The sequence below is a fragment of the Lolium rigidum genome, chromosome 1 (genome assembly GCF_022539505.1).
Source record: "Lolium rigidum isolate FL_2022 chromosome 1, APGP_CSIRO_Lrig_0.1, whole genome shotgun sequence".
Lineage (NCBI taxonomy): Eukaryota > Viridiplantae > Streptophyta > Magnoliopsida > Poales > Poaceae > Lolium > Lolium rigidum.
In genome coordinates this window covers 330,666,932-330,693,108 of record NC_061508.1, presented here as the reverse complement: position 1 = coordinate 330,693,108, position 26,177 = coordinate 330,666,932, and the positions used below count along the sequence as shown (strand labels likewise).

Here is a 26,177-nt window from a genome sequence, read left to right as displayed (position 1 = left end):
TCGGTGCAGCTTGCCTCTGGCTGCTTTGGCATAACCCTGCCGGCGTTCCCAAGCCAGCGGCGGTGCTTCTGGTGAAGGAGTCTGCTTAAGCTAGCGAGGGAAGTTTTTATGAGTTCTGGGTTCCTCCTTTAAACCAGAAGATCCTAATGGCATCATCTATTTGTGGGCTTGGTTTAGTTGGCTTTCAGTGTCAACCTTAAACCAGTTTTTTTTTTGTATGGTGTGGGCTTCATCTTGATTTTGAGTTTTCTTATTTAAGATGGTTTTGGTATTGCTATGACGTGTCTGTTTTTGCTTAATAAAGCTGATCTGTAGTTGATGAAAGTTAGTTGCTTTTTTTGTGATTGAACAAACACAATGCTGCTTTAAAGTGTGATCCGGCCATGAAGCCGTCGATGCAGATGCTGGTTTAGGATCAGTTTTGGTAGTTGTGTACCTTGGACTTGATCATGACAGTAAGCGTTGTTCTAAGAAATTATCTAGTCCCATGTTCATCCTTTCTGCAGATATGGTTTAAGAAATAAATAGACCCCTGTTCTTGCTCATGTGTAAATTGGTGAGAAACAAAGAGAATATAATTATGTTTTGTCTATCATGCCATGTTCTAACGAGGGTGTCGCCAACTTCTACATGCCCCTCTCCCGCACCTCCAGCATCTTCGTTCGTGTCAGAATCATCGTCTTCCTCGACCGAACTGCTATCCAAAACATCTGCTAGCAATGAAACCAAACACAAATAAAAATCATCCGCAAGTTGCACACAAATCTCACCTGCCTTCTTAGCCAACGAGAAGTTTCTGCTTCACCACATCCTCTAAGACGGAGGGAGCACGTAGTTAGCTACACGCCACACAGAGCGTGGACTGCTAGCACATGACGTGCATATGCAGGCCGATAGATGGCCACTTTATGCTTAGCCCATTAGTCTGATCGATTCTGGCCCATTTGGAGGGAAAAGTGGTAGTTAATTTGTCAAATTCTCAGAAAAATTCGGCATAACCTACCCTATTTTGGGGATAATCAGATCACAATCCAAACAATAATCAATAAAAGTGCAACATGACAAGCCAACTACACCACAACTCTGGAGCATCACAAGAACGATGTTACTTTGTCGACTACAACACAACATTCCAGATCTGGACTCAAATAACATTCCACAACCAATACAACTCAGGTATTCAATTGGTTTCGCAAGAAGAGGAGTTCAGCTTTCGCTTCCTGTCCTTCCACCCTCCAGTCATGCCTACGATGCTACCAGCCTTGTAAAACTTGCATCTGAGAAACATCAATAACAATCAGTTGTACTACAGGAAAGGAATTTTATCACAAGTGCAAGTGAATTCAAAGAAAGCAAGATAAATGATAGTTCTAACCACTCTTTGCTACTACCTCTGTCCATAAAAGGATGTCGCAAGTTTATCTAAATTTGGATGCATGATACATCCAAATTTAGATAAATCTCCGACAGCCTTTTATGGACGGAAGGAGTAGAATTTATCTCATACATACAATGCACTTCACGTATACATTTGCTAGAAATGAACATGGACATGGACATGTGAATCAAATGCTTGCAACAGCAAAGATAACCAAAGATGTCACAATTGCATCAAAGTAACTAATATAAACATGCTGATGGACATGTACAGGTGCAAAGGAAAACATGCTGTTATTTGATTTACTCGTTAATCCTGGACATCAACCAAAGAATTAACTTTAGACAGCACCTATTAGTGCCATGACCAAGTACTAATTGAACAGCCAACACAGCTGGACCCAAACAGTGACCGTCATTGGCTCGATTGGAACCAGGAACTTACCACCTAAACACATAGTCGAAGAAGAAGGCCATCACGGTAGGAGAGGTCACAGTCGAAGAAGGCAATAGCCTCAGGCCTTAGTGGACGCCGGCAGCAGCTCCACTGGACAGCACCACCAACACGCTTCATCTTGGTCTTCTCGTGTCTAGAGCCCCTGCAAAGAGGATTGGGTAACAACCATGAGGACATGTTTGGTGGTCTCCCATTCAGAAAAGTGCGGAATCAAAGAGACCAGGTATCCAACCTTCCTCTAACTTGGCCAATTATCTCACCGTACCCAGAGTCCGCATCACCCTGTGAGGAGAAGTAAAAGTGAAACAAGCAAGTTTAACATCATTGAGGAATGTTCAATAATAAACATCAAACAAGCAGCTTCGGACAGCAATTACCTTGGTCCAATATGCCGAACAAGAGGAGCACCAGCGCGGAGATGCATGGTGGTGAACGGCACGGCACCGGACGACCTCTCGCCCCAGATGAGCGCGTTCAGGACAAAAAAGGTGGCGCGCACGATCCTGGGGGAGGAACATCGTGGCCGTCTTGATGGTGACCTACTTCCACTCCGACCCCTTGAACACCTTGCAGAGGCGGGCCGAGGAGTGGGCGACGGGTTGTAGCAGCTGTAGGCGGCCTGGACTCGGATGCTGCATAAATACACAAGGATTTAAGTAGATAATATGCTGGTGCTGCTAGGCAGAAATTGAGCAGATGCAGTAACACACAAGGAGGAACGTTTGGTGTGTAGTAGAGCAGCAGCAGCAGCAAGGAAAATGTATGTGTGCTTGGTCCTGTGTATGTTATACCTGTCATGTGAGCAGTGTACATGGTTTGCAAATTAAAGTCTGGATTTTCAGGTGGGCTTGTCCCATTTAGTAAACCTGAAGAAGGAAGAAAGTAGACCCTAGGAAACAAAATAATGAGAGCTTGTGTGTGTGGTGGTGGCAGGTTAGTACTGGCAATGTGCAAGTGTACACGCTGGTAGCATTCAGTTGAGTCAGTGTGCAGTAGTAGAGATATACAGTAGCTAATAATTGGATCCCACGAACGAAGAAGGAAGGAAGGAAGAATCGAGCATAGTGGATGGATCTAGTTGTAACAATGAGTCCGTAATCGAACAAGAAACTTAACCGTGGTGGAGCAAAGCAGATTTGCGACTAGGCGCAGGTAGAATCATAGGAAGATTGGGGGGGTTAAAAAAAGAGGAGCACCTTCCGCGTGGCAGGAGGTCGTAATGGAGAGGCCGTCCCGGTCGTCGCGTTGCGTCCAGTCGGAGTTCCGGCCGCTCGACGGTCCAGACGGCGATCGACCTCTGCAAGGACGGGTCGATGCGGCGGCGGTTGATTGTGCTGGTGGTGCATCGTCCGGCGGCGCGGGAGCGGCGTGGTCGTGGACGGCGAGGCGAGCCGGCAGGTGCAGCGCCGTGCGTCGTGGAGGTAGGCACCCCCGGCGGATGTGGCGGGCACCTGCTCCTGGCTGCGGATGGTGGTCCGGGGATCGCGGCCGGGCATGCTCGACGGAGCGGCGCGCACGGATGGATGCACGCGCGCGCCGGCGAGTAAGCCCGTCGCGACGCCATCCTGGTTCCGTCGCCGCCGCCGCTGTCGGGGTTGGGTAGGGGTTAGGGTTTGGTTGGTTGGGACGAAATGGAGAGAGAGAGAGGCGTGACGGAAAATTAAGTCCGTGCGGTGCGAATTTGCGAGCGGCGGCAGAGATTGAGTGCAGAGTGCAGAGCAAAGGCAGAGATTGAGTGCCGCGTCCCTTCCGGCTGACCCCGGCGTGCGTGCGTGCGTGGCGACTCCGTTGACGATTATTCCCCTGGGCGAGAGTCTTTTTTTCTCCTGAAATACGTACAACTCGCCACGCTCCAGTTTCCTGACACAAGCAAGGCTTCCGTTCCCCTTACCTCCATCTCGCCGGAGCCATCCCCACCCCCCCGCGCCGGTGAGCAACGCGCCGCCCGTCTTCTTTTCCTTTCTTTCCACGTTCCTCTTTGCTTGCGGCGGACACTCAGCCGTCGGCGGCCCGTCTGCTTTTCTCTCTTGGAAATAATATTACTTCCTCCGATTCATATTACTTGCCACTAGTACGAATGTATCTAGAACTAAAATATGTCTAGATCGTCCATTTTAGTGGCAACTAATATAGATCGGAACGAGTATCTTATCTTCTTCCGCTGTCTTCCCCTGGGTACTAATTAACACCTGCTGTTTGGTTTTAGCTGACGGCCAGGACTCCATGACCACGGACGGAGCACCAGCGATGATGATGCCGGTCGACGGCAGAGGCGCCGACACCGAGCTGGATGACCTGCCCGAGGAGATCGTCACCGACAAGATACTCATGCTGCTGCCGCCCAAGGACGTCGGCCGCTGCCGTGCCGTCCGGGCGTCATGGCGCAGCGCCACCTCGACGCCCGAGTTCATGCTCGCCCACCACCGCCGCCAGCCGTCCTTCCCCATCGTCGAGCGAGAGTACAGGCTCGGCGTCTTCCGAGCCTCCCGCAGCAGCGGCACAGCATACCTCCAACCGCTCTGTCCCAGGGGTCACAACGTCTCGCTCCACGCCGCCGGCGATGGCTTCCTCGTGATGTCTGTACCATCCCGGTTCTACATCTACAACCCGGTCATCAACCAGATTGCTCCCCTGCCGCAGCCTGAATTTCAGCACACAAACACCATACTCGGCCTCTACAGCCACGATGCAACCGGGGAGTACAGGGTGCTCTGGTCTTCAGTGGTTGATCGGACACAGAACGAAAGGACGCTACATGTCACCACAGTGGGAAGCAACCAGTCCAGGAACATCGGGGTTCGAATGTCGACAGCAGCGTCGTCGCCTTCAAGAGAACGAGCCTTACTCGAGGCGCTGCCCCGAGACCGTTACTCTGCATATAATCCACCGGTCCGCCACCGTGGCAACCTGCACTGGAAGCCAGAACGTGAGATCATTGTTTTCGACACCGCCACCGAGTTGTTCCGGTGTATGCGTGGCGCCACCCACTCGGGCTCTCCGGAGAAGTTGTTCGACGTGCATGGGAAGCTTGGTTTGTACAGCCCGGATGCCCGCTTCAAATATATGGATGTTTGGGTGATGGAGGACTACGAGGCCGAAATGTGGGAGTTCAAGTACCGGATTGACATGGCATCAATAGAGGCATCACGCTCTCTTCATTTAACTTCTCCCAAAAAGGAAAAGAGAAATAGAACGGTAGTAGCCATTAATCCAATGGCGAGAATTATCAGCGAGATGTGTATGCTCAACGAGCATGAGCTGTTGTTCGGCTATAACGATAAACACGTGTTGCGCTGCAACATTGATGGCAAGCTCTTAGGAGCGACCAACATTGAAAGGGGACAATATATTATGGAGCTTACTCGCCATCGCTTCAAAGAGAGCATTATTCCGATTCCGTCGAGCAAGATGCAAGAAGAAAGATGAAAAGTTCCCATTATCCGCCGTGCAAGATGCAAGAAGAAAGATGAAAAGTTCCCATTCTCCCCCGAGCATGTATGGAAGGTTCAAGCTTTCTCTTGTCCTTGGAATATCTACTTATCTATCCTATGTGAGCCATGCCTTTTGTGCTTAGCTCTTCCTATTTATTAGTAGTGCTAATAGAACATGCTATTTTGGATTGTCGCGGTTGCACTTCATGCTATCATGCTGTGGTGCTTATTATGATGTGTTGAACATTATGTTTTAATGATCAGAAACATGAACATGTAGTGTCAGTTCTATTATAACTTTCCAATGTTCTTGCCCAACTCCAAATTTACCTTCAGTATGCATTGCTATGAAACACGAGCGGCAGTAATGGTGTTCAACAACGGTTTCTCCAAAAACCGTTGATGAACACCCGTAATGCCAGTTGTGTCGTTGAAATCCGGATTTTTTTCTCTTACTATATTTTAAAATAACCGACCAGGCCTGAGTGGAGTGGAGACTATGGCCCGCTAGTTCAGTTCTGATTTGTCGGTTTTCAAGGGTTGCACTCAACATTTGAACAGGTGTGAGTCCCGTGGTTACTATTTTAAATTCCATGCTTCCTAAAAGATAGCATGCCATCAACCATGTTTGCTAAGAAAATAGTGTGGGAACAAAAGGCATCAAGAAAATATGGAAATATACAGTCTTTGTCATCATGCTATTTGGATGAATACTTTGTCAGAGAGCTCTGCTCTTAGAAACTAAGAATTGCATTTTCTTTTTGTGGTTGTTGCATTTTTGTGTAAATGGAGGATAGTTTTATCTTCATTGTTAGTATGTCATGCCCCGTGGCTCTTGCTCTTTTGCGCCGTTACACTTTTGTGAAGAATACTTACCTTGCGTTGTTGTTTGTATTTGGTACTCAATTATCACTTCTTTTTGTCTGATTGTTACTTCAGTAACGGCCATGTTGACATTTTTGGGCAAGTGATTTGGTTCTTCTTTTGGAGGATAATTTTTTTATTTTTAAAATGGAAGCCTTTTGGATGGTCGCGGTAGCACTTCATGCTATCATGTTGTGGTGCTAATTATGATTCTTGAATAAGTATTAATATTTAGAAATATAAACATGTAGTATCAGTGCTATCGTAACTTCCAAATGGTTTTGCCCAACCCCAAATTTATGTTCAGTTTGCATTGTTATGAATCACAATATTTTAAAGTAACAGTTTCCCAAGCCGTTGATGAACATCCGCAATTGCCAGTCATGCCGTTGAAAACCGGATTGCTTCTCTCACTATATTTTAAACTAACTGATCAGGCCTGAATGGAGCGGAGACTACGTCGCTGGTTCAATTATGATTTGCCGATTTTCACGTGTTAAACCCAATCGCATATTTGAACACCTGTGAGTGCCATTGTTACTATTTTAAATGCCATGCTTCCTAACAAAATGGCATGCCATCAAACTGTTCAAACATGTTTGCTAAGAACATGGTGTGGGAATAAGAGGCAATAAGAAAACATGGAAATATTCAGTCACAGTCATCATCTATTTTGGTTGAATACTTTGTCAGAGAGGGATACTCTCTGCTCTTAGAAACGAAAAATTGCATTTTTTTTGTGGTAATCGCATTTTTGTTGTGTAAATGGCTGATAGTTTTATCTTCACAGTTAGTATGTTATACCCTGTGGCTCCGGCTCTTTTGCGCCGTTACATTTTTGTGGATCATGCTAACCTTGTGTTGTTTGTATTTGGTATTACCTCCGTTCCAAAATGTAATAACTTAATTAGCACTTCTTTATTGTCGGTTGTTACTTAGTAACGGCCATCTTGACATTTTGGGCAAATGATTTGGTTCTTCTTTTGGAGGATAATGTGCTATAACAACAAAAGATTTTGTTTGGAGAAATGTACCTCGTGATTCTCGCCAAGTTCTTTGTTTCGTGTTGTTCTTCGTGTCAAGGAAATGTTGTTTTTTGAGTACAAATATTTCGGGAATGCTCTCTTGGGTCCAGTTAAATGTGCTTTTGTCTGCTTTTTGGTTCATCTCTATCTAGACTGAGATTCGTGATGGTTAAAGTATGGCCAATTTAAGACAAACCAAAAGTATTTTCATGTGGCTCGTGTGGTGACCTGCCATTTTAGTGATGTTTGGCTGGACAAAGAGTTCTAACTTTACCTAATCTTGTTCATGTGGATCAAACCTTCAATTTAAAATCCAGAAACTTTCCTTGTGTTTCTCTGGGCATTTAATCATGGGCTAGCTTTGCAAAAATATGTTTCGCTGCAATAAGCTTATAGGATTAAAAAAATTATGCATTAGAAGCCATATAAACACTTTATGTTTCAGCTGCCAGGTGTTCTTCCATATATATTTGAACTGATCATGAATTGGTTCCCTCTTCATCGAAGCATTGTACATCTTCATAGATGAATAATTCTTTCCCCGAGAATAAGTCCACTGATCCGGGTTCTTATTTAAGTTCATTGTATCCATTATATGCCGCAGCTGGTTGAATTGATTGTAGCCGGGCATTTAATCATGGGCTGGCTTTGCGAAATATATATTGTGGAAGCAGTTCAGCTTCAATCTTTGTTTTAGGAATATAGTCACAGTGCAGACTGGTGTATCATCCTCTGCTTTTGTCGGCACAAACTGGATGATCTTTAGTCTTTTCTACTCAAGGACACTGCTTGACTCTACAAGTAGTACTAGAATTTCCCTAGTGATGAGCAAGTTACTAATACTGATAGAAGAACTATCATCTTTCTCCTCCCCTAAAAAAATGCTGATATGAACTGTGGTTGCATTATTCTGCGGTCGCAGTTTGGTTAGTTGGCAAAAAAATGATCTTATGGCTGTACCAATTTTGGAGTAAGCAAAAAGAAGACTGAATACTAGTAGTTACCTACTTTGATGCTTGTTACCTGCTTTGGCTGTACAGGAGGGCCTTATATGGTCTGCTTCTGTCGTGTAGTGAAAGCTCTACCTTTTGTGTTTGCCGGAACCTACTACGGCGATATCCATGGAATGACAGGGTACTAAAGGCGATATAATTATGGAGGCAACGTCTTGGCACCTGAACTATAATTATAGAGGCAGAATTTTGGCACCCGCGCATTGGGTATGTACTGGTGGCTGGGTGCTCATCAGCTCAGCTAGGGGGGCAGCAGCTGATTGTTTCTCGATGATGACAGACGTTGGGTGGTTTTCATGGGTGGTGCACGTCCTTACAGTTGAACAGGTGTTTAGGGTTTCTGGGGTGGGTCTAGCCTCCACGGTGATTAGTTTAAATAGACTTCAGCAGGATACAATACCCCGCACGGTTACCTAATACAAACCGTTTCCAACGCACCTCCTCAATCTGAACTTCTACAAACTAAATTCAGATTGGCTCTAAAACGGTTCAACATCTGCTGGGTAGCTGGCTTAGTAAATACATCAGCTAAGTGATCATCGGAGGATGAACCTGACTTGAAGAGTTCGTACGAGCATGAAACACTGGGTTTGCTGTCAGTTATGGGGCCCCAAGGTTATCGCACTACAAAATAGGAGTACGATGCTGTTCAATGCCAAGTTCCTTGAGCAAAGATTCTACCCATATGGCCTCAGCAGCGCCGTTTGTCAATTCTTTGTACTCAGTACTGGACCTCGAGATAGTAGGTTGCTTCTTCGAACTCCAAGAGATCAAGTTTAGACCTACAAAGATGGCAAAACCTCATGTGGATCGTCGATCATCAACGCATCTAGCCCAATCCACATCCGTGAAAATACTGATGCCGGTAGACGAGGACATCCGAAAGCGTAGTCCAGTGTTAATAGTGCCCTTCACATATCGCAAGATGCGCTTCACGGCTTCCCAATGTACCTCTGTTGGTTGTGAGAGAAACTGACACACCTTGTTGACTTCAAACGAAATATTTGGCCGAGTGAGAGTCAAGTACTGGAGTCCTCCAACTATACTGCGGTACCGGAAAGCATCATCGGTACCCAGTATGTGTCCACTGTCACGTGCAAGCTTCTCGCCGGTGGCCAGTGGAGTTGAAGCCGAGTTGCAATTCTCCATATTAACCCGGTGTAGAAGGTCTAGCGCATACTTGCGTTGGGTAAGACTCATGCCCCCGGAATTGCAGGACGCTTCTAGGCAAGAAAATAGTCTAGAGCACCAAGGTCTTTGATGGGGAAGCTGTTCGAGAGGGAGGCCACAAGCCGATCAACAGGAGTAGAACCAACGATGGCGATATCGTCAACATACACAAGCATATAGAGCTGAACACCACCTTGGGGAACAAGAACAAGGAGGTGTCGGCCGAGACGCTCACTGAGACGAGCATACAAATCTCGCGGGGACTACATCAGTCCATAGAGGGCACGTTGCAATTTGTAGACATGAGTGGGGAACTGAGAATCTTCGAACCCCGGGGGCTGCTGCATATAGACCTCCTCAGTCAGTGCCGTGTTTCTGAGAGAAGTCGCGAGCAACAAGACGAGCTTTATGCTTGTCAATGGAGCCATCAGGACGGTGTTTGGTCTTGAAGATCCACTTGCAGCTGACCAAGTTGACATCACGAGGCCAAGGCACCAAAGTCCAGGTGCCGATCTGAGAGGCAGATATGGCGTCACACCATGCAGGTTCGCGAAGATCCTCTCAATGAAAGAGTGGAACAATGAAGAAGGCTCGCACTCGAGTGTCGTAGCGGATGGTGTTGTCGGTGTACTTCTTCTCGCGACTAGTAGCATCACGAAGACGGGTGGTCATGATGTGACCAGGGGTGCCGCGGCAGAAGGCGCCTCCTCGGCAGGCTGTTGCACGCCCACAGCAGGGGAAACAACCGCGGCAGGCTGCCGCACGCCCGCGGCAGGATCCTCGACAGATGGGGCAGCAGGGGCTTCCGCGGTAGCGCGGCAGGCTGCCATGCAGCCACGGTACGAAAAACCGCTGCCGCGGCAGGGGCTGAGGCAGAGCCCGCGTCGCGCGAGGGAGAGGGCGGCTCGCTAGCCACGTCCTCGGGGGCAGCACCATGCCCATGCACTTCGATTGGCGACGTGACATGCTCCGGAACCTGCAAGATCGGAGAGACAACTGGAGAGGAAACATCAGTAGACAGATAGGACAAATCGTAATTTCGCACATGATCACTCGTAGCCGGTTCAGAAGACGGAAAAGTGATGACGTGTTTGAGAGTGGAGACATCCACCGTGACACTAGGGGTCGCAAAGGGAAAAACAGATTCATGGAAGACGACGTCCCGAGAAATATAGATGCGCCCCATGGACCTATCCAGACACTTGTACCCCTTATGCATCGGATTGTAGCCTAGGAAGACACACATTTTGGAACGGAAAGCTAACTTATGTGTGTTGTATTTACGGAGACTAGGCCAGCGGGCACAGCCGAAAATGTGAAGGAAGGAGTAATTGGGGGAACTTTGAATAGGCGGGTGATGGGTGCTTCCTGTTGAAGAATAGGAGTAGGTATGCGATTTATGAGGTAGCAGGCGGTCAGGAAGGCCTCATCCCAATACCGAAGCGGAAGGGAGGCATGCGCGAGGAGGGCCAGTCCGGTTTCGACAAGATGCCGATGTTTATGTTTTGCAACACCGTTTTGTTGCCACGTATGAGGGCAGGACACATGATGAACAATGACCGTGCGCTGAAAAATATCGATGGAGTTTGTGATATTCACCACCTCAATCGAACTGAACTGCGTTGATTTTTGAACTCAAAAGGCGCTCAACATAGGCCTGGAAGGCATAAAACACATGCTCAACATCAAACATGTGTTTAAGAAGATAAATCTAACAAAAATGTGTGTAATCATTGATAAAACTGATCTGGTAATATTTGAAACCTCCAGAGGCGACAATAGCAGGACGCCAAACATCGGAGGCATAGTAGACACACGGTTTGAAGCAGTATACGATTACTGACGACTTTTGCCACAGTGACAAGCATCACAGACTGAAACATGATTGCCTGACTCGGAAGAACACGAAAGATTATTTTGGCTAACAATTGACTGAACTACTTTATTCGTAGGATGACCTAGACGTTGGTGCCACTGCGTCAAGTTTGCTTTGCCGGCGGAGAGAGCATGGCGAGATGATGTGGCTCGGCTAAAAGGAATTGGGTAGAGACCTCCGCAGCTTCTACCTTCAAGAAGTATTCGCTTCGTGACCTTGTCCTTGACACAGAAAAAACGACGTTGAAACTCAACAAACAGGTCATTATCACAAACAAGGCGGTAAACTAACAAAAGATGTTATCGAAGATGAGGAACATGAAGAATATTGTTCAAGCGAAGGGAAGAACCGGCTAAAATTGAATGACCAATATGTGAAATTGACAAACCTGCACCATTGGCCACTTGCACTTGATCCTTCCCGTCGTAGCGATCATGAACGTGGAGGCGTTCAAGATGGCTCGTGAGGTGATCCGTCGCCCCTGTGTCCATCAGCCAGGGGGGAGGGGTGTCGCTGGAGCTTGTCGACGCGACGTTTTCTGAGCAATGTGTGTTCAGCTGGAACTCAAGGTTGTAGTGGTTGCGACAGTAGCCCGATTCATGCCCCCAGTAGTCGCATATCTGGCAGCGAGGGCGCTCCTTCCTGCTGCCGTTGCGACCTTATATGAGAATAAGTGGAATAGTTACTTGTCCGAAGTCAAGCCATACATCCTCACAGTGGGATCCAACCAGCCAAGGTGCATCAGTGTCGGACCACAAACTATGTCACCACCTTCTGTGGAACAGGCGTTTGAGCTATCTGATGAAATGTGCCGTTCCAACCGCTATCCACCAGTGCACCATCGTGCTGACCTGCACTGGAGTCATTGTCGTTTTGACGATAGGACCGACAGAAGTGGAAACATTGTTGTGTTCGACACAATGGATGAGTCATTCTGATGGATGGGCGGTCCCCATGTGGAATTTTGTGAGAAAGTATTGGGCATGAATGGGACTCTTGTCTTTGCCAGTTGCTCCGTCACCGATTTTACCGTCATCGATCTTTGGGTGATTTATGACTACGAGGCTGAAATCTGGTCTTTCAAGTATCGGATTGACGTGTCAATGATAGAGGCATCACGAACACTTGGTTTAACTTCTCTTGAAGGTAACACCAGTGGTGAGATCTTATATTTGTGCTGAATGAGAGCGAGCTACTGATCAGATTTAATAGCGAATATGTTTTACATTGTAACATTGAGGGAAAGTTCTTACAGATGGTGATATCTTCTGTAATAAAAGACAATATTGTATGGAGCTTACTAGCCATGGCCGCCAAGAGAGCATTTTGGCAATTCCATCCAGTCGTACGCAAGAAGAAAATGAGGAGTCTCAGTTTGCTAGAGAGATTGAGAGAATGTTTGAAGGTACATGGGAAATGTAAAATAGTATTTCTATCCGATGAGTCATGTTTTTTGTTCATCATGGATGATTGCCTAGGGCTTACACTTCATATTTGATGTTTCTTATTTCTTCTTAAACTCCATGTTTCTAAAGGGAATATAGAAAATGTGAGATCTTTTCTGTCGTTCTTTCCACGGTCCAGATTTATTGATTTTTAGGTGAAGAGCAGGAGCTTTGCCTTTGCAATGCATAAAAAGAAAAAGTCCGATTAGGCAACATGCCTCTCGGCTGCAAAAAAGATGCCAATGGACTATATATCATATTGTTTTCTGAAAATCGACATCTTTCTTTCCATATACACCAGGCACATACGTGGCAAAATTTTCTTCAGTTCTTTCTGCAGATTTGCTCATCAGCCCTTTTCCAGTCTAGATTTCTAGCCCACCATTCTTTGATGGTAGTTATTGTAGTTATGCTATGCTGTCGGAAATATAAGGAATAATAAAGGTTGACAAAGAAGCGAAACATTATTTGCATGCAGCAGTCCAAAATTAAATGATTATTCATTTCTAACGATTTATCACAGAAACAACAAACACCATCATGAAGCTGGCCGTATTAATCAACCCCAAAGTAAGATTTGCGACCATATCAAAAGAAAACTCACGTCCAGGAGCTATGACAGAGAAAAACCCTTCTTGAGAATATCAGTATAATACCATTTTAAAAGAAACAATTGAAAGTGCTATTGGACTTGCAGAGCAAATATAAATTTGGCAAGGGAACTAAATATATTCATCTCCACTCAAAGGTACAGTCAGGTTATGTCCAACAACACCAAATCATCACAACCAAAAGAAAAGGGAAGCGCGGATCGATTGGCCAGAGAGAGAAAAAACACTAAAAACAGCATGGACTAGCCGCTTATGTGTAGTGTTATTCCCTGGCTGTATCAACAATTCAACACACAAGCGATATTTACACGGGAATTTTTCGCCATGCATGCATGGTTTAACCCACTGCAGCATCAGTGTATCACACTGGGATTCAGAAATCGTTCTTTATGTTTACCAGGCCACGACAGCACAGGTTCTTCTCCCCGTTCGCGCTGATCACAGAAGCACATGTTAGCGTGTTGAATACAATGACAGAGTTGAGTGGAATATGCAGATCGATGACGAAGGAAATAAAAAAGAATGGCAACAACCATGGAGTTGATCAGTTGGCTCACAACCCTTCCATGTCACCAGGTGACTGTCCTCTAGCACCGGCATTCTTATCCTCGGTAGCTGATTGTTCATCAGCATTGGCATTCTTGTCCGCTGACTGTTCACCAGCACTGCCATCGTTGCCATGGTAAATTGGCTTCTTGAACTGCACTAGGATCATTGTCATGTTGTCGCATCCTTCTCCACCTAATGTTGATGGAGCCAGGCATCTATCGAGCACCTTTTCACACACTGCAGAAAGGCTGCTCTCCTGCATTTGTTTCATCCCTTAAGTGCTTCTGAAGACCATGAAATCCATACAAGTATAGCATTGCAAAAGTAACTCACTGTGTTTATGTGTTCGTGGATGAAATCGACCAGCTGTTGGCTAGACATGCAGTCCCTGTTTATCATCAGAGCATATGGTCATTACTTCTTATGAAAGCAATTATCATGTTGAAGGCTCAAGGTAATAACTTAAAGAAAGTAGGAAATTAGGCTATCAGAAAAGGTAGCTTTCATTGAATGTTTGAACGAAGCAAACAAATAAAACACATACAATTATGGAACCCTGTTAAGAGAGGAATTTACCAAATGCCATCACATGCTAAAACAAGAAAGTCGTCATCCTCACAAAGCTCCACCTACAAGAATATTTAAATCATAAGAACTGCCAGGAGCAAGGAAAATGATAGCCATTGGTTAGCTGTAGGAGTTAAAGCAATGGTCGAAGCCGAACTGCTTACAGTGTTTATGTCAGGGTTTGCTGTCAACATTTGCTTATCAGGAGACAAGAATTTATTCTGTTTGAATTCCATATCTCCTACAAGCGAATTGGCATTCGTGAGAAATCATCTAAGGTGGATGATATGGACCGAAGATAGGGTAAAATGCATACCAATTGCTCTTGACAAGTTTATTGTTCCATTTACTCGTCCCATTTGGATGTAACCCCCTGCTTTTAGTATTCGTTCTCTCTCCGCTTCAAGCTCTGGTTTGTGGTCTCTTGACAAATTGTATGCCTATATATTCAACTACAGAATGAGATGCTCTGCATATATCTTCTCATCTCAAACAAAAAACAAGGACAAGCAAAACAGACCTGGCCGTTCCTTGAGATAACACAGCGGGAATCTCCGGCATTTGCCACCACAAGTTTACTATTTCTTAGTATTGCAACACAGGCTGTGCACCCACAGGTTGGCCCGCTAAAATCCGAGTGAGGTCCCTGGTAAGATTATCCTGTAAGACTCCCTGAGTTGCACCAATGTTAAACTGCAATAAACTATAGAATAGTGCCGAAATAACAAAATTTAATGGCCATACAACTACAAGATTGTATTCTTTGAAATTGAATTAATTTTCCAAGAGTTCTAATTGTTGGCAACAAAACCTCTCAGTTGAGTTTTAATGGTTTAAATTTTCTTCATATGCACCTCTTTTGCAACTTGAAAAATTACTAAAAACCAACCCAGTGGCCCGGAGTTCATGAAACATTTTAAGAGCTATACCAATAGTCATTGAGGATCTCAAAAACAGGATAGCAAAACGTGTCAATAATGACAACGCTGGGCAAAAGGACCAAAGAAGAAAAAAATAATTGTGCAATGCAGATTACTTATCCTATAAGGAATGATCGATCGTGCAGTACTGCATTTCATGTCAGTTGCATAATTACCTCCTCAAAAGCCCAATCATCATGTTGAACATTTGAATCGCTGCCTCTTGGAGACCAGATCAATCCTTCTATCATGCCAGTAAACTGGTTCATCTTATCTCCAAGTGCCTGTAGTTCCCGCCAGCCTCTTTGACCCCGCATCATCTCATCCATTCTGTATCAACAAAATAATAATTGCTACTAATATCATCTTGCAAAGAGAATTATCAATAAATAATAGATGGAGAAACCCTCAAGCTGGCTACCTAGCGGTTTGCAATACCTGAAGAAAGCTCTATGGACAGCAGTGCCCAGGTCACCAGCTGCATAGCCTTCACTTTTGAGAACTTCTCTGTGTAGATATTTTGAGCAGAATTTGGCAACCACTTTTCCTGAGGCAAGAAGGGGGTAATGGTATGACGATGTAAATGACCATTTTGGTATCATGTGGAGAACATCGTGGGCAAAGAAAAGGTGTTGGTCTTCTCAATTAACCTTACCTCCATGTCCATCGAAAACACCGAAGAATGATGTGTCCTTGTCAAGATCTAGCAAAGCTGAATGCTGGAAGATTGCTGAATGGGTTAGAGATTTCACAAAGAACAAAGACTGGAACTATAGCAAAATAATATTTGATGAAATTCAATCGCCTAGATTTTATTAGTACTATGCTAAAGCTTCAAGTCACTGAGGATCATCGCTTCTAAGTTGTTGATATTTTCCATTCTGTTCAATCAGTTGGTTCCAGCATACGCTAGCTTTTCATTTAATATTCTTCAAAGCTTTTCTTTTACAAATAGGGGCATAATGCAGGCTCTATTGAAATAACAAAACCAAACGTATTCTTCAAAAGATATTTCGGTATAATGCCACAAGTACAGTTAACCATTTTTTAGCAGTCATCTAACACCAGGTCTAGTTTGCAAGAAGAGAAACAATCAAACAACTCATCAAACATCACCATTCAACTCATGGTTTTGGAAGTCCAGAAAATTAGCAAGACATAAGACACCAAAAGCTCTGATGTGCACAGCTTTGCCAAATATACCGTTAACTCACGAATAAACATTCAGATATGTATTCCTAGTATTCCTGTCCACAGTCCCCCAAGTACCTTAATGGCATTTTTACTACTGAATGAAGCATAATACACTCACTTTGTGTATGTTGCTCATTTTATATCTCTGCATTTCCAAAACTTTCTGCAAGTTTTCATTAAACTACATCGAACAGTGATCAACAGAAACTTACAGCATCTTCCATACTTGCACGCCACCCTTGCATAGATGAAAGTCCAAATTTAAGTTGATCATTCTCACCATCTTCAGATAGTTTCTCAGTTTTGGGGGTACTAAGGTAAACTCCCATTTTTGAAAATATATATACCTGATAAAAGAACATGTCAATAGGAAAGTAAATCCACAGCTTTCAGCTGAGTAACAGCCTTCCAGGGTTTTAACGGATCGATAACATACCAGGCCCAAAACCAGTAAGGTTGGAGACAGATTACGCACGTAACTTCAGTAACTCCTGCATCAAATAGGGAAACAGGTTGTTAGCACGGTTATGGATAGCGATTCACGTGTAACCGCCGTAAGTTTCTTTGACCTTAGACATACAGTGATGTAATTCGGTGTTTGGTTTCATCAAATTAAGTATGGCAGCAATTAACGTAAATGTGGACAGGATAGCATTCACCAGTGGAGCAAATAGCTGGCAGACAAGCAAGATCTATTACGTAACCAATTAAGATTGTCATAGTGAACTACTATGCGCTATGATTGATAGGAAGTACCTCATAAGCTCATAAAACTGGGAATGTGCACATCTGATAATAGCTACAGCAAGTAGCTTCAGTGTTTCTTCTTAACATGCCAATGGATCGCTCAAAGTTCTTTGGCCAATATGTTCTGTGCTCCAAAGTCCCTGCACAACATGAAAATGGAAGAAAAATAAGTGAGAACATATCAGCAGAGAAGGCAATGTTCCCAAAACTTGCCCATCCAGTATACATATATAGTTTTTCAAGCTCCGCATATAACTAGAGCATCAGAAACCTTCCATACAAATAACCATTCGATGCTAATGGAAAGTGCAACCAAATAACCGTATGATGCTCTTCTGATCACGAAAAGGAAAGCACAAAATCAGTACATATATAGTTTGCCAATCTCCCAAGACTTGCAAATTCAGTAGAGAAGGTGATGTTCCCAAAACTTGCTATTCAGTACATATATAGTTTGCCAATCTTCCAACATAACTAGAGCAGCAGAAACCTTCCACACAAATAGCCATAAGGAAAGTACAAGTCTGTATGATGCTTTTCTTGTCACAAAAGGAAAAAAGCGATGGCCATGTAACAAAACTAGTCCCATCCCATAGAAACACATAACGATCATGTGGATTAAGCTAACAATCTTCATATATGGTTATGAAAAACAGAGACAAAAATGTCTTGAATGTAACCTACGCATGGAAAGAGGCCCACCCTACTGCAGCCAACCACAGATCTCCTTATTAGGCTTATAGCGTGCGCCACCGGAATCGAAACAACTACACAACATCCGCTCCTTTCCTATTCACAGAAGAAGACAACTAGTCCAATCCCATGGAAACACATAACGATCACGTGGATTAAGCTAACGGTCATCACCTATGGATGGGTATGAAAAACACAGACAAAAATGTCTCGAACGTAACCTACTCACAGAAAAAGGCCCACCCCACTGCAGCCAACCACAGGTTTCCTTCAAGCGTGCGCCACTACTAGACAACATCCGCATGTTTCCTTTATCAGCTCGAGCTTCACCGAAAACTCCTCCCACGGCTAGACTAGTTAAAAGCAGCAGCAAAATCTCTGCAAACGCCAAATCAAGCTCTACGACTAAGGTTACGCAGAGAACTTCCCACCCTGAAATATTCGGTCCAATGGTAAGCGACCTTGTACAAATAACCATGTGATGCTAATGGAAAATCCAAGTACACCGTATTCTTTTTTCGAAAAGGGGAAGACGCCCCGGCCTCTGCGTGGATTGATGCATACAGCATCTTAATAAGCGTACGATGCTTTTCTGATCGCAAGAGGGAAGCGCGGAACCTCGGCCATGTAGCAGCTAGTCCAACCCCATCGAAACACATATCGGTCATGTGGGTAAAGCTAGTCATCATATATAGATGTGTACGAAAAAAACAGAGACAATAATGTCTCGAAAGTCCCTGCGCAGCATGAAAATGAGGAAAAAGTGAGAGCATATCAGCAGAGAAGGTGATGTTCCCAAAACTTGCCCACTCAGTCCATATATATAGTTTTCTGATTTCCGTATATAAGTAGAGCACCAGAAATCTTCCAAACAAATAGGCATAAGGAAAGTGCAAGTCTGTATGATGGTTTTGTGGTGACAAAAGGAAAAAAGCGACGGACATGTAACAAAACTAGTCACATCCCATAGAAACACATAACGATCATGTGGTATAAGCTAGTAACAATCTTCATATATGGGTATGAAAAACAGAGAGAAAAATATCTCGAATGTAACCTACGCACGGAAAGAGGCCCACCCTACTGCAGCCAACCACAGGTCTCCTTATAGTGTGCGCCACCGGAATTGAAACAACTACACAACATCAGCTCCTTTCCTACTCACAGAAAAACACAACTAGTCCAATCCCATGGAAACACATAACGATCACGTGGATTAAGCTAACGATCATCATATATGGATGGGTATGAAAAACACAAACAGAAATGTCTCGAAAAAAAAAAGGCCCACCCCACTACAGCCAACCACAGGTTTCCTTAAAGCGTGCGCCACTGGATTGAAACAAGGTACAAGACAACATCCGCCTGTTTCCTTTATCCGCTCGAGCTTCACCGGGCAGCAGCAGATTCCTGAAGGCGTGAACAAGCTACAGTAGTACAGACTACAGAGCAAGACTAGTCAAAAGCAGTACCAACAAACCTCTGCAAACGGCAAATCAAGCTCTACGACTAACGTTACATGGAGAACTTCCCACCCTGGAATATTCGGTCCAGTGGTAAGCGACCTTGTACAAATAACCATGTGATGCTAATGGAAAGTCCAAGTGATCCATACGAATAACCGTATTCTTTTTTCGAAAGGGGAACACGCCCTTGTGCGCAGCGGGGGTGGATCTCGTTCCTCCGCACGAAATTCGGAAGATGAACGGCGAGAGGGGGGGTCGGCGGCGGTTACCTTGGCGCTAGATCGGGGAGCGGGCGGGCGGGCGGGCACGGAGGTGGGGATCGCGGCGAATTGCGACGGCGCCGGCAGGAGGAGGAGCGCGAGGGAGGGAGGATTGGGGTTGGAGTGTGCTGCTGATGCGACCACGGTGGGCTTGACTGGGGTTGGGTCTCCCTGTGCTGTGCGGAATGGGAATGGGAATGGGGATTGCGATAGCGGGTGGGTGGTGGGTCACCGGCCGGCGCTGCCTGCGCTGCGGGGGGTGACGTCACCGCGCCGCGGTTTCTGGCTCGGAAATTATTTCCCAGGGTGACTTTTCTAGTCTAGGAGTGGTTCGAGATGTGACGTCCCGCTCCGGCGCTGCTGTGAGTGTATCTGTGTGCGGCAGCAGAGTTCTGGCCGATGGTCGATGATCCATCCTCGCCAGCGATCGATAGTGGCACGAAGAACGTACGCACCATGGTACGCCCTTATTCTCTACTTGTTGTGTTCTCTCCATCAAGCGAGCGTCGTGGCTATTGACGTCGCCCTCAAGTTCTAGGTCATCTGCAAACGACTAGATGCGCCAAATCAGTCAGAAACTTCATTCTAGTGCTTAGGCAACCATTTTCCCTAGGTTGAGATTGATTTGGTTGGTGCTCTATTTCGGCAATAATTAAAGTTGCTCAGAAAAGCTTTGAAGCTTTGATTGTTATTGGAGAGCGCATGCTTAACATTTATTTTTCGTATATCGCTCCACCACACCGAGAAGAGGTATGTGTACCTCCAGCAATAACAAGAATGGAACCATAGGCCAATTTTCTACCAGTGGAATCTTGCAATGCTTCTATTCCATTGCTGATATTGTGTTTGCAACAATGTTGTAGTAATGGAGGATTAGTTTTACAGTTTAGGTCGAAATTGAAGATGCACAAGTTAACTGAATATCAAGTTTCGAGTGTTAATTGAATTTTCACGGTTGCAGTGTGAACTGAATTTGAATGGTATGTTGTACATTTGTAGGATAAATTAGCATGTATACTACATGGTAATGAAATGTATTTAATAAAGTTTCAAGGTTTCTTACACAAGACATTTTATGGCATGATTTTACATATTTTCAGATGATCCTGACGGGTTTACAGTGGAGTTTGATCACAATTGTTTTTTTGTGGTCCGAAGGAGCATCTAGAGTATGTTACCTTAGCGCAGCCAGGGGTGGATCTCGTCCCTCCGCACGAAATTCGGAAGAGGCACGGCGAGAGTGGTGTCGGCGGAGGTTACCTTGGCGCTTCGGCGGCGGGCGGGGAGATCCGAGAGCGGACGGGCGGGCACGGAGGTGGGGATCGCGGCGAAGTGCGACCGCGCCTGGAGGAGGCGTGAGGGACGGAGGAAGGAAGGATTGGGGTTGGAGTGTCCTGCGAGCACGGTGGGCTTGACTGGGGTGCGGAATGGGGATTGCGATTGCGGGTGGGTGGTGGGTCACCGGCCGGCGGTCTCGGGCTGCGCTGCGGGGGTGACGTCACGGCGCCGCGGTTTCTGGCTCGGAAATTATTTCCCAGGGTGACTTTTCTAGTCTAGGAGTGGTTCGAGATGTGACGTCCCGGTCCGGCGCTGCTGTGACTGTGTCTGTGTGCGCGCAACTGCGCAAGATAGATGCTGGATTTGGATGCGATTTCTTTTGAGGTAATGTACTACACCAGCTTGTTATGTGGACGTATTTTTTTTATAAAAAAAGCTTGTTATGTGGACGCAATTTCATACAATATGCTACAAAATGCGGTCTGGTGGTACAAAACGTAGACAAGACGTTGGCGAGGAAGGAAGGCGTTATTTCGTAGGCGCCAGCGGAGTTCTGGCTGATGGCCGATGATCCTCGCCAGCGACAGTGGCGCGAAGAACGTCTGCACCATGGTACGCCCTTATTCTCTCCTTGTTGTGTTCTCTCCATCAAGCGAGCGCCGTGGCTATTGATGTCGCCCTCAAGTTCTAGGTCATCTGCAAATGACTAGATGTGCCAAATCAGTCAGAAACTTCAATGTAGTGCTTAGGCAACCATTACTCAACCTCCAGCAATAACAAGAATGGAACCATAGGCCAATTTTCTACCAGTGGAATCTTGCAATGCTTCTATTCCATTGCTGATATTGTGTTTGCAACAATGTTGTAGTAATGGAGGATTAGTTTTACAGTTTAGGTCGAAATTGAAGATGAACGGAGCTTGGACCGTTCCCCTCTCCCGCTACAGTGAGCAGGGCGATTTCTTGAGATCCACCAGGGGTTCCACCTCGCGAGCAAGGGGTCGGTGATTCTCCGCCCTCCGGCGGCCGCTCCGGCGGCGGGAGGACGGCGAATCGCCGATTCCCCGTTTGTACATAGTGTAGGCTCTCCTAGGGTTCCGCTCGTCGGTGTTGTGGAGGAGGAGACGCCGGCGATGCGGGTTTTGAAGACGGCGCCTCTCTCCTTCGTCGGTGGTGTTCCCTGGAGCTCCGGCGGCGTGCGTGTGTCTTCCTCGAGCTCGGCGTTCGCGGATCGGCCGAGTTCTTCTTCCCCGTGCGGATCGGAGGCGGCCGATCCGGTACCGGCCGATCTTGAAGATGAAGATGGCGTGGAGCTTGGCGATGAAGACGACGGCTTTGGATGTAGGTCCTCAGGGGCCATTGTCCGGCGACTTCCCGGCCGCGTGGGGGCTGCTTCCATTCCAAGGCGTTAGAGGAGCAGCGGCGGATCCGGCGCGCCACCGGCTCGTCCTTGTCGGCGTTGACATCGGGGTCTGGAGGGACCTATGTGTAATTTTTTGCTTTCTTCTGTTCCTCTTTGTAAGACTCAAGCTTTAATGCCATTTTCTATTCCCGCAAAAAAAAAGAAATTGAAGATGCACAAGTTAACTGAATATCAAGTTTCGAGTGTTAATTGAATTTTCACGGTTGCAGTGTGAACTGAATTTGAACGGTATGTTGTACATTTGTAGGATGAATTAGCATGTATAGTACATGGGTAATGAAATGTATTTAATAAAGTTTCAAGGTTTCTTACACAAGACATTTTATGGCATGATTTTACATATTTTCAGATGATCCTGACGGGTTTACAGTGGAGTTTGATCACAATTGTTTTTTTGTGGTCCGAAGGAGCATCTAGAGTATGTTAGTGGGACTCTGGATTTTTTTTTTTGACAATTGCAGCACTGATACGTTCTCAATTTTGTGGCTTGAGATTTTGTTAGCGAGGAGGGAATGAGATTGTAGATAAAACAAAATTCTTTTGATGTGTTTATGATATGACATGACAGATGGCCTATGTCTAATTGAGAATGATGCTCATATAGTTGCAATGATGGTTGTAAGAAAAGTGAAGACATTGTCCATTATCGTGGATCATAATGATTTCTTGGAGGGGCTTAGGACATCTTCAGCGGGCCGACGCATGTCATAGCATGTCTGAATCGGTATGCGCAGACAGTCTAAAAGCCGACGCGCGCTCTAGCGACGCGATCCAAACATATCGACCTCTCCGACGCGACCCATTCGTTACCAGCATTATCGTGGATCATAATAATTTCTTGGAGGGGCTTAGAACATCTTCAGCGGGCCGACGCATGTCATGGCCGGTATGCACAGACAGTCTAACAGCCGACGCACGCTCTAGCCACGCAATCCAAACATATCGACATGTCCAACGTGACCCATTTGTTACCAAATTTGGGGAACGGATCGAACAGCGCGCGGACATCGCGAGTGTCTACTCATCGGTCGATGGGCCTGGCTCGTAAGTGTCATAGTATACTAGTTCATGATTCATTAGGATCTCAGTTACAAAAAGGCTCGCATCTAATTTAACCAAAAATAAATGAAGACGGCTGCGAGTACGTTGGCCCCAACAGGTCTACTCCTCCCCGCCGTCGAGGCCATCCCAGTCGATGGCCACCCGTGCAACCAGACTTGTTTGTGGGAAACATCAATGGCGCGCAACCGCCGAGGGCGGGAACTGTTGGATAATTAGGCACAATTTCCATGATTAATTCTAGAATATAAAACATGATGGCAGCAACTACTAACATGTGAAACTCAAACATACTAGATGCATTAATCAACATGAGTAGCAGCAGCACAAACGGTAAAGCATCCATCGCTAAACAGATCGAGATATGTCGCACGTACCGATCTGGTGGAGGTGGCGGTGGAGGTGTAGCAGATGATGTCGCAGCAGTAACGTTGTTGATGACAACGTTGTTGACGACGGGGACGACGGGTCGAAGTAGACGGCGTTGAAGACGACGGTAGGCAGCACCGCCCGACTTGGACGGAAGGCGACCCGTGATGAAGAGCTTGAGCAGTAGCGCAGAGCGCTTCCCAAAAACCTAATTCGCCCTCTCCCGTACAGGATAGCAAGGACGAGAGGTTCCGGAGACCTGCTCTCCCGTTCGCCGATGTACGTCGGCTCGCGGGATGGAGTAGGCTACGATGGCGGCGCAAGCAGAGAGAGATGGAAACTCTAACTCGTGTATTGGATGTGTTTACGCGGTAGCCGGGCAGGGAGATTATATAGGCTCGGGAAACCCTAGGCAACGTGGGCCACGCCCACGTCGCACGAACGTTTCGAGTCGGTTACGGATAGCCCACGATCCGGGAGCGACCCGAACCGACTCAATCGCGACAGCGTCCGTCTAGGACTCTGTTCGTTTTCCTGAGCTGCAAAAAGTAAGGAAAGTCTCGGCTCGAGGCTCAATCCACTCACCACGAGCGCGGCGCGCGTCGTGATGTGACGTGTCGTGTCGAGTCGAGTCGAGACGAGCGAGCGAGGAGGAGGAGGAGGAGCGCGCGTGTAGCACTCCTATTCTCACTCACTTACTAGTGGTGGAACAACCCACCTTATAAGGTGGTCTAACTTCCTCTCAACTTTCCATGTGGGACTAAACTTCCCACCTCTTGCCACTCGGGCTCAAACTCACAAGGCTGCCACTAAGTGGGATTTGAGATTTATAGGGAAAATCTGAAATCTAGTATGGGCCACCAAATGTGGGCCCAATATTTCAACAATCCCCCACCAGATCTCAAATCCCCATTTAGAGATTTACCAATACTCGCTGCTTGTTTATATACCAGTGTTTCAGCGGAGACTGTTAAGTTGAACTTCCGCCTAGAACATTAAGCTACATCCATTCACACTTGAACAATGGACTAAGCCTTGAATTGCAAGTTTTGCGTGAACAGGGTTTCATTCAAAGTCATGACCAGTACATGGTTGCCAGTAGCCTACCCCGCGGGTGAAGCATATGCGTCATACTTCATGGTCTCTTCATGAGTTTACTAGAGATCACCCAAATCTCATAGATTGCGACGTTTAACAATCGGACTCATATAGGTGTGTTATTTCAAGAATGCTCTGTAGGACAAAGCATCTTTGCTAAAATAGCCAACATAAACACATTAAGGCTTGTTGCCAACCTGCCTTACAGACAATTGAGAGTTGTGCATCTTCACATAGAGAGGGTTACTTAATACTCTCCTCAATTAAACCACTAGTTTGTTCTTCCCAGGTCCTAATTCACGGGATCTCCGATCACAAAGGTTGGGTTACCACTATGGCGTAACATCAACGGGTCTTGTCGTTGCCTAATCGACGGTACCTCGGAGGAGGGATCCTCACGAGGGGGAGAAGAAGTAGGGGCCATAGGGCGGAGTGCACACGGGACGGTGGTACGCGAGTTACCCAGCTTCGGAACACCGCACGATGACGGGGCCCTACTGCTGCTTGTCCGGAATTATGCGGGCGCTTTCGCGTTGTTACAATGAGTTGTGGTTGTGCCTCTAGGGCTCCCGGGATCCGGCTTATAAAGGCGCACGGATCTAGGGTTTACATGGAGAGTCCTAGCCGGAATACAAGTTGCCTAACTACGGTACAATGTCTTGCCGTGTACGTCAAGGATCCGCCTTCCTCCAAGTACGTGCTTGGATCCGGATACTTCATGGGCCGTCACGGATCCGGCCTCCTTTGTAGGTCGGTAGAGATCCGGCTTCCTGTTCTGGGCTGGACTTCATCCTTCAGGATCTACAGCAACTGGGCCGCCCGATGGGCCACATGCCTCACCACCAACTATGGGCCACCCGGGCTTGCCGGATCTAGGCCATGCCGTTGATATACCCATAAAGTATACCCACAACGAGTAGCCCCGAAGTTCTCCGAGATTCATCATTCCTCCGACTTCATTCAGCTCGGATCCGAAGAGAATCTTGAAGAGCTTCAAAACTTTTACTTGATTCCGGGTTCATTCACTCGGAAATCCTTCGTCTTCAGATTAGGTATCGCAACGGAGATTCCGCTTTTCCCGCGCACAACCTCCTTTTTTCCCGCGCTAAATTTTCGCAGATGCAAATCTTTAGCCGGAAATTTCGGGAGTGCATGGTTAAGTTACCTCCACGTCGTTTTACCGCACTTGACCTAAGACACGTGTCATCCATCCAACGGTGCGACCGTTCCGTTTCCACCGTCGGATCCGAATCCCGAATCTCCGCGCGTGGCCTATAAATACCCCG

The 26,177-nt window shown here is 46.2% G+C and overlaps 1 protein-coding gene and 1 long non-coding RNA gene across 2 annotated transcripts; both read right to left on the bottom strand.

Moving 5' to 3' along the window:
• Nucleotides 1–963: 963 nt before the first annotated feature.
• On the bottom strand, nucleotides 964–1,972 carry LOC124684379. Its single transcript, XR_006996999.1, has 2 exons — nucleotides 1,823–1,972; nucleotides 964–1,277 (listed from the first exon to the last, which is right to left on the bottom strand). It is a non-coding gene; the product is annotated as an uncharacterized LOC124684379 (long non-coding RNA).
• Nucleotides 1,973–13,363: 11,391 nt separating this feature from the next.
• Nucleotides 13,364–20,975, bottom strand: LOC124699662 (probable protein phosphatase 2C 58). The gene is made up of 14 exons (XM_047231927.1): nucleotides 20,926–20,975; nucleotides 17,256–17,386; nucleotides 16,936–16,990; nucleotides 16,712–16,846; nucleotides 15,961–16,024; nucleotides 15,744–15,852; nucleotides 15,482–15,635; nucleotides 14,906–15,031; nucleotides 14,702–14,825; nucleotides 14,550–14,626; nucleotides 14,395–14,447; nucleotides 14,152–14,206; nucleotides 13,803–14,074; nucleotides 13,364–13,703 (listed from the first exon to the last, which is right to left on the bottom strand). Exons 4-13 carry the CDS (start codon nucleotides 16,826–16,828, stop codon nucleotides 13,823–13,825), a joined length of 1,131 nt encoding a protein of 376 aa, XP_047087883.1. The 5' UTR covers nucleotides 16,829–16,846; nucleotides 16,936–16,990; nucleotides 17,256–17,386; nucleotides 20,926–20,975; the 3' UTR covers nucleotides 13,364–13,703; nucleotides 13,803–13,822.
• Nucleotides 20,976–26,177: the final 5,202 nt, after the last annotated feature.

What these genes read in the sequence shown, in the direction of transcription:
- LOC124699662 (XM_047231927.1), bottom strand. Translation starts at nt 16,828, where the DNA reads ATGGGAGTTTACCTTAGTACCCCCAAAACTGAGAAACTATCTGAAGAT. An exon ending in TTATCTCAAGGAACGGCCAG is followed by an intron (nt 14,826 to 14,905) that starts GTCTGTTTTGCT and finishes TTGAATATATAG; the next exon opens with GCATACAATTTGTCAAGAGA. An exon ending in AAACTTGTCAAGAGCAATTG is followed by an intron (nt 14,627 to 14,701) that starts GTATGCATTTTA and finishes ATTCGCTTGTAG; the next exon opens with GAGATATGGAATTCAAACAG.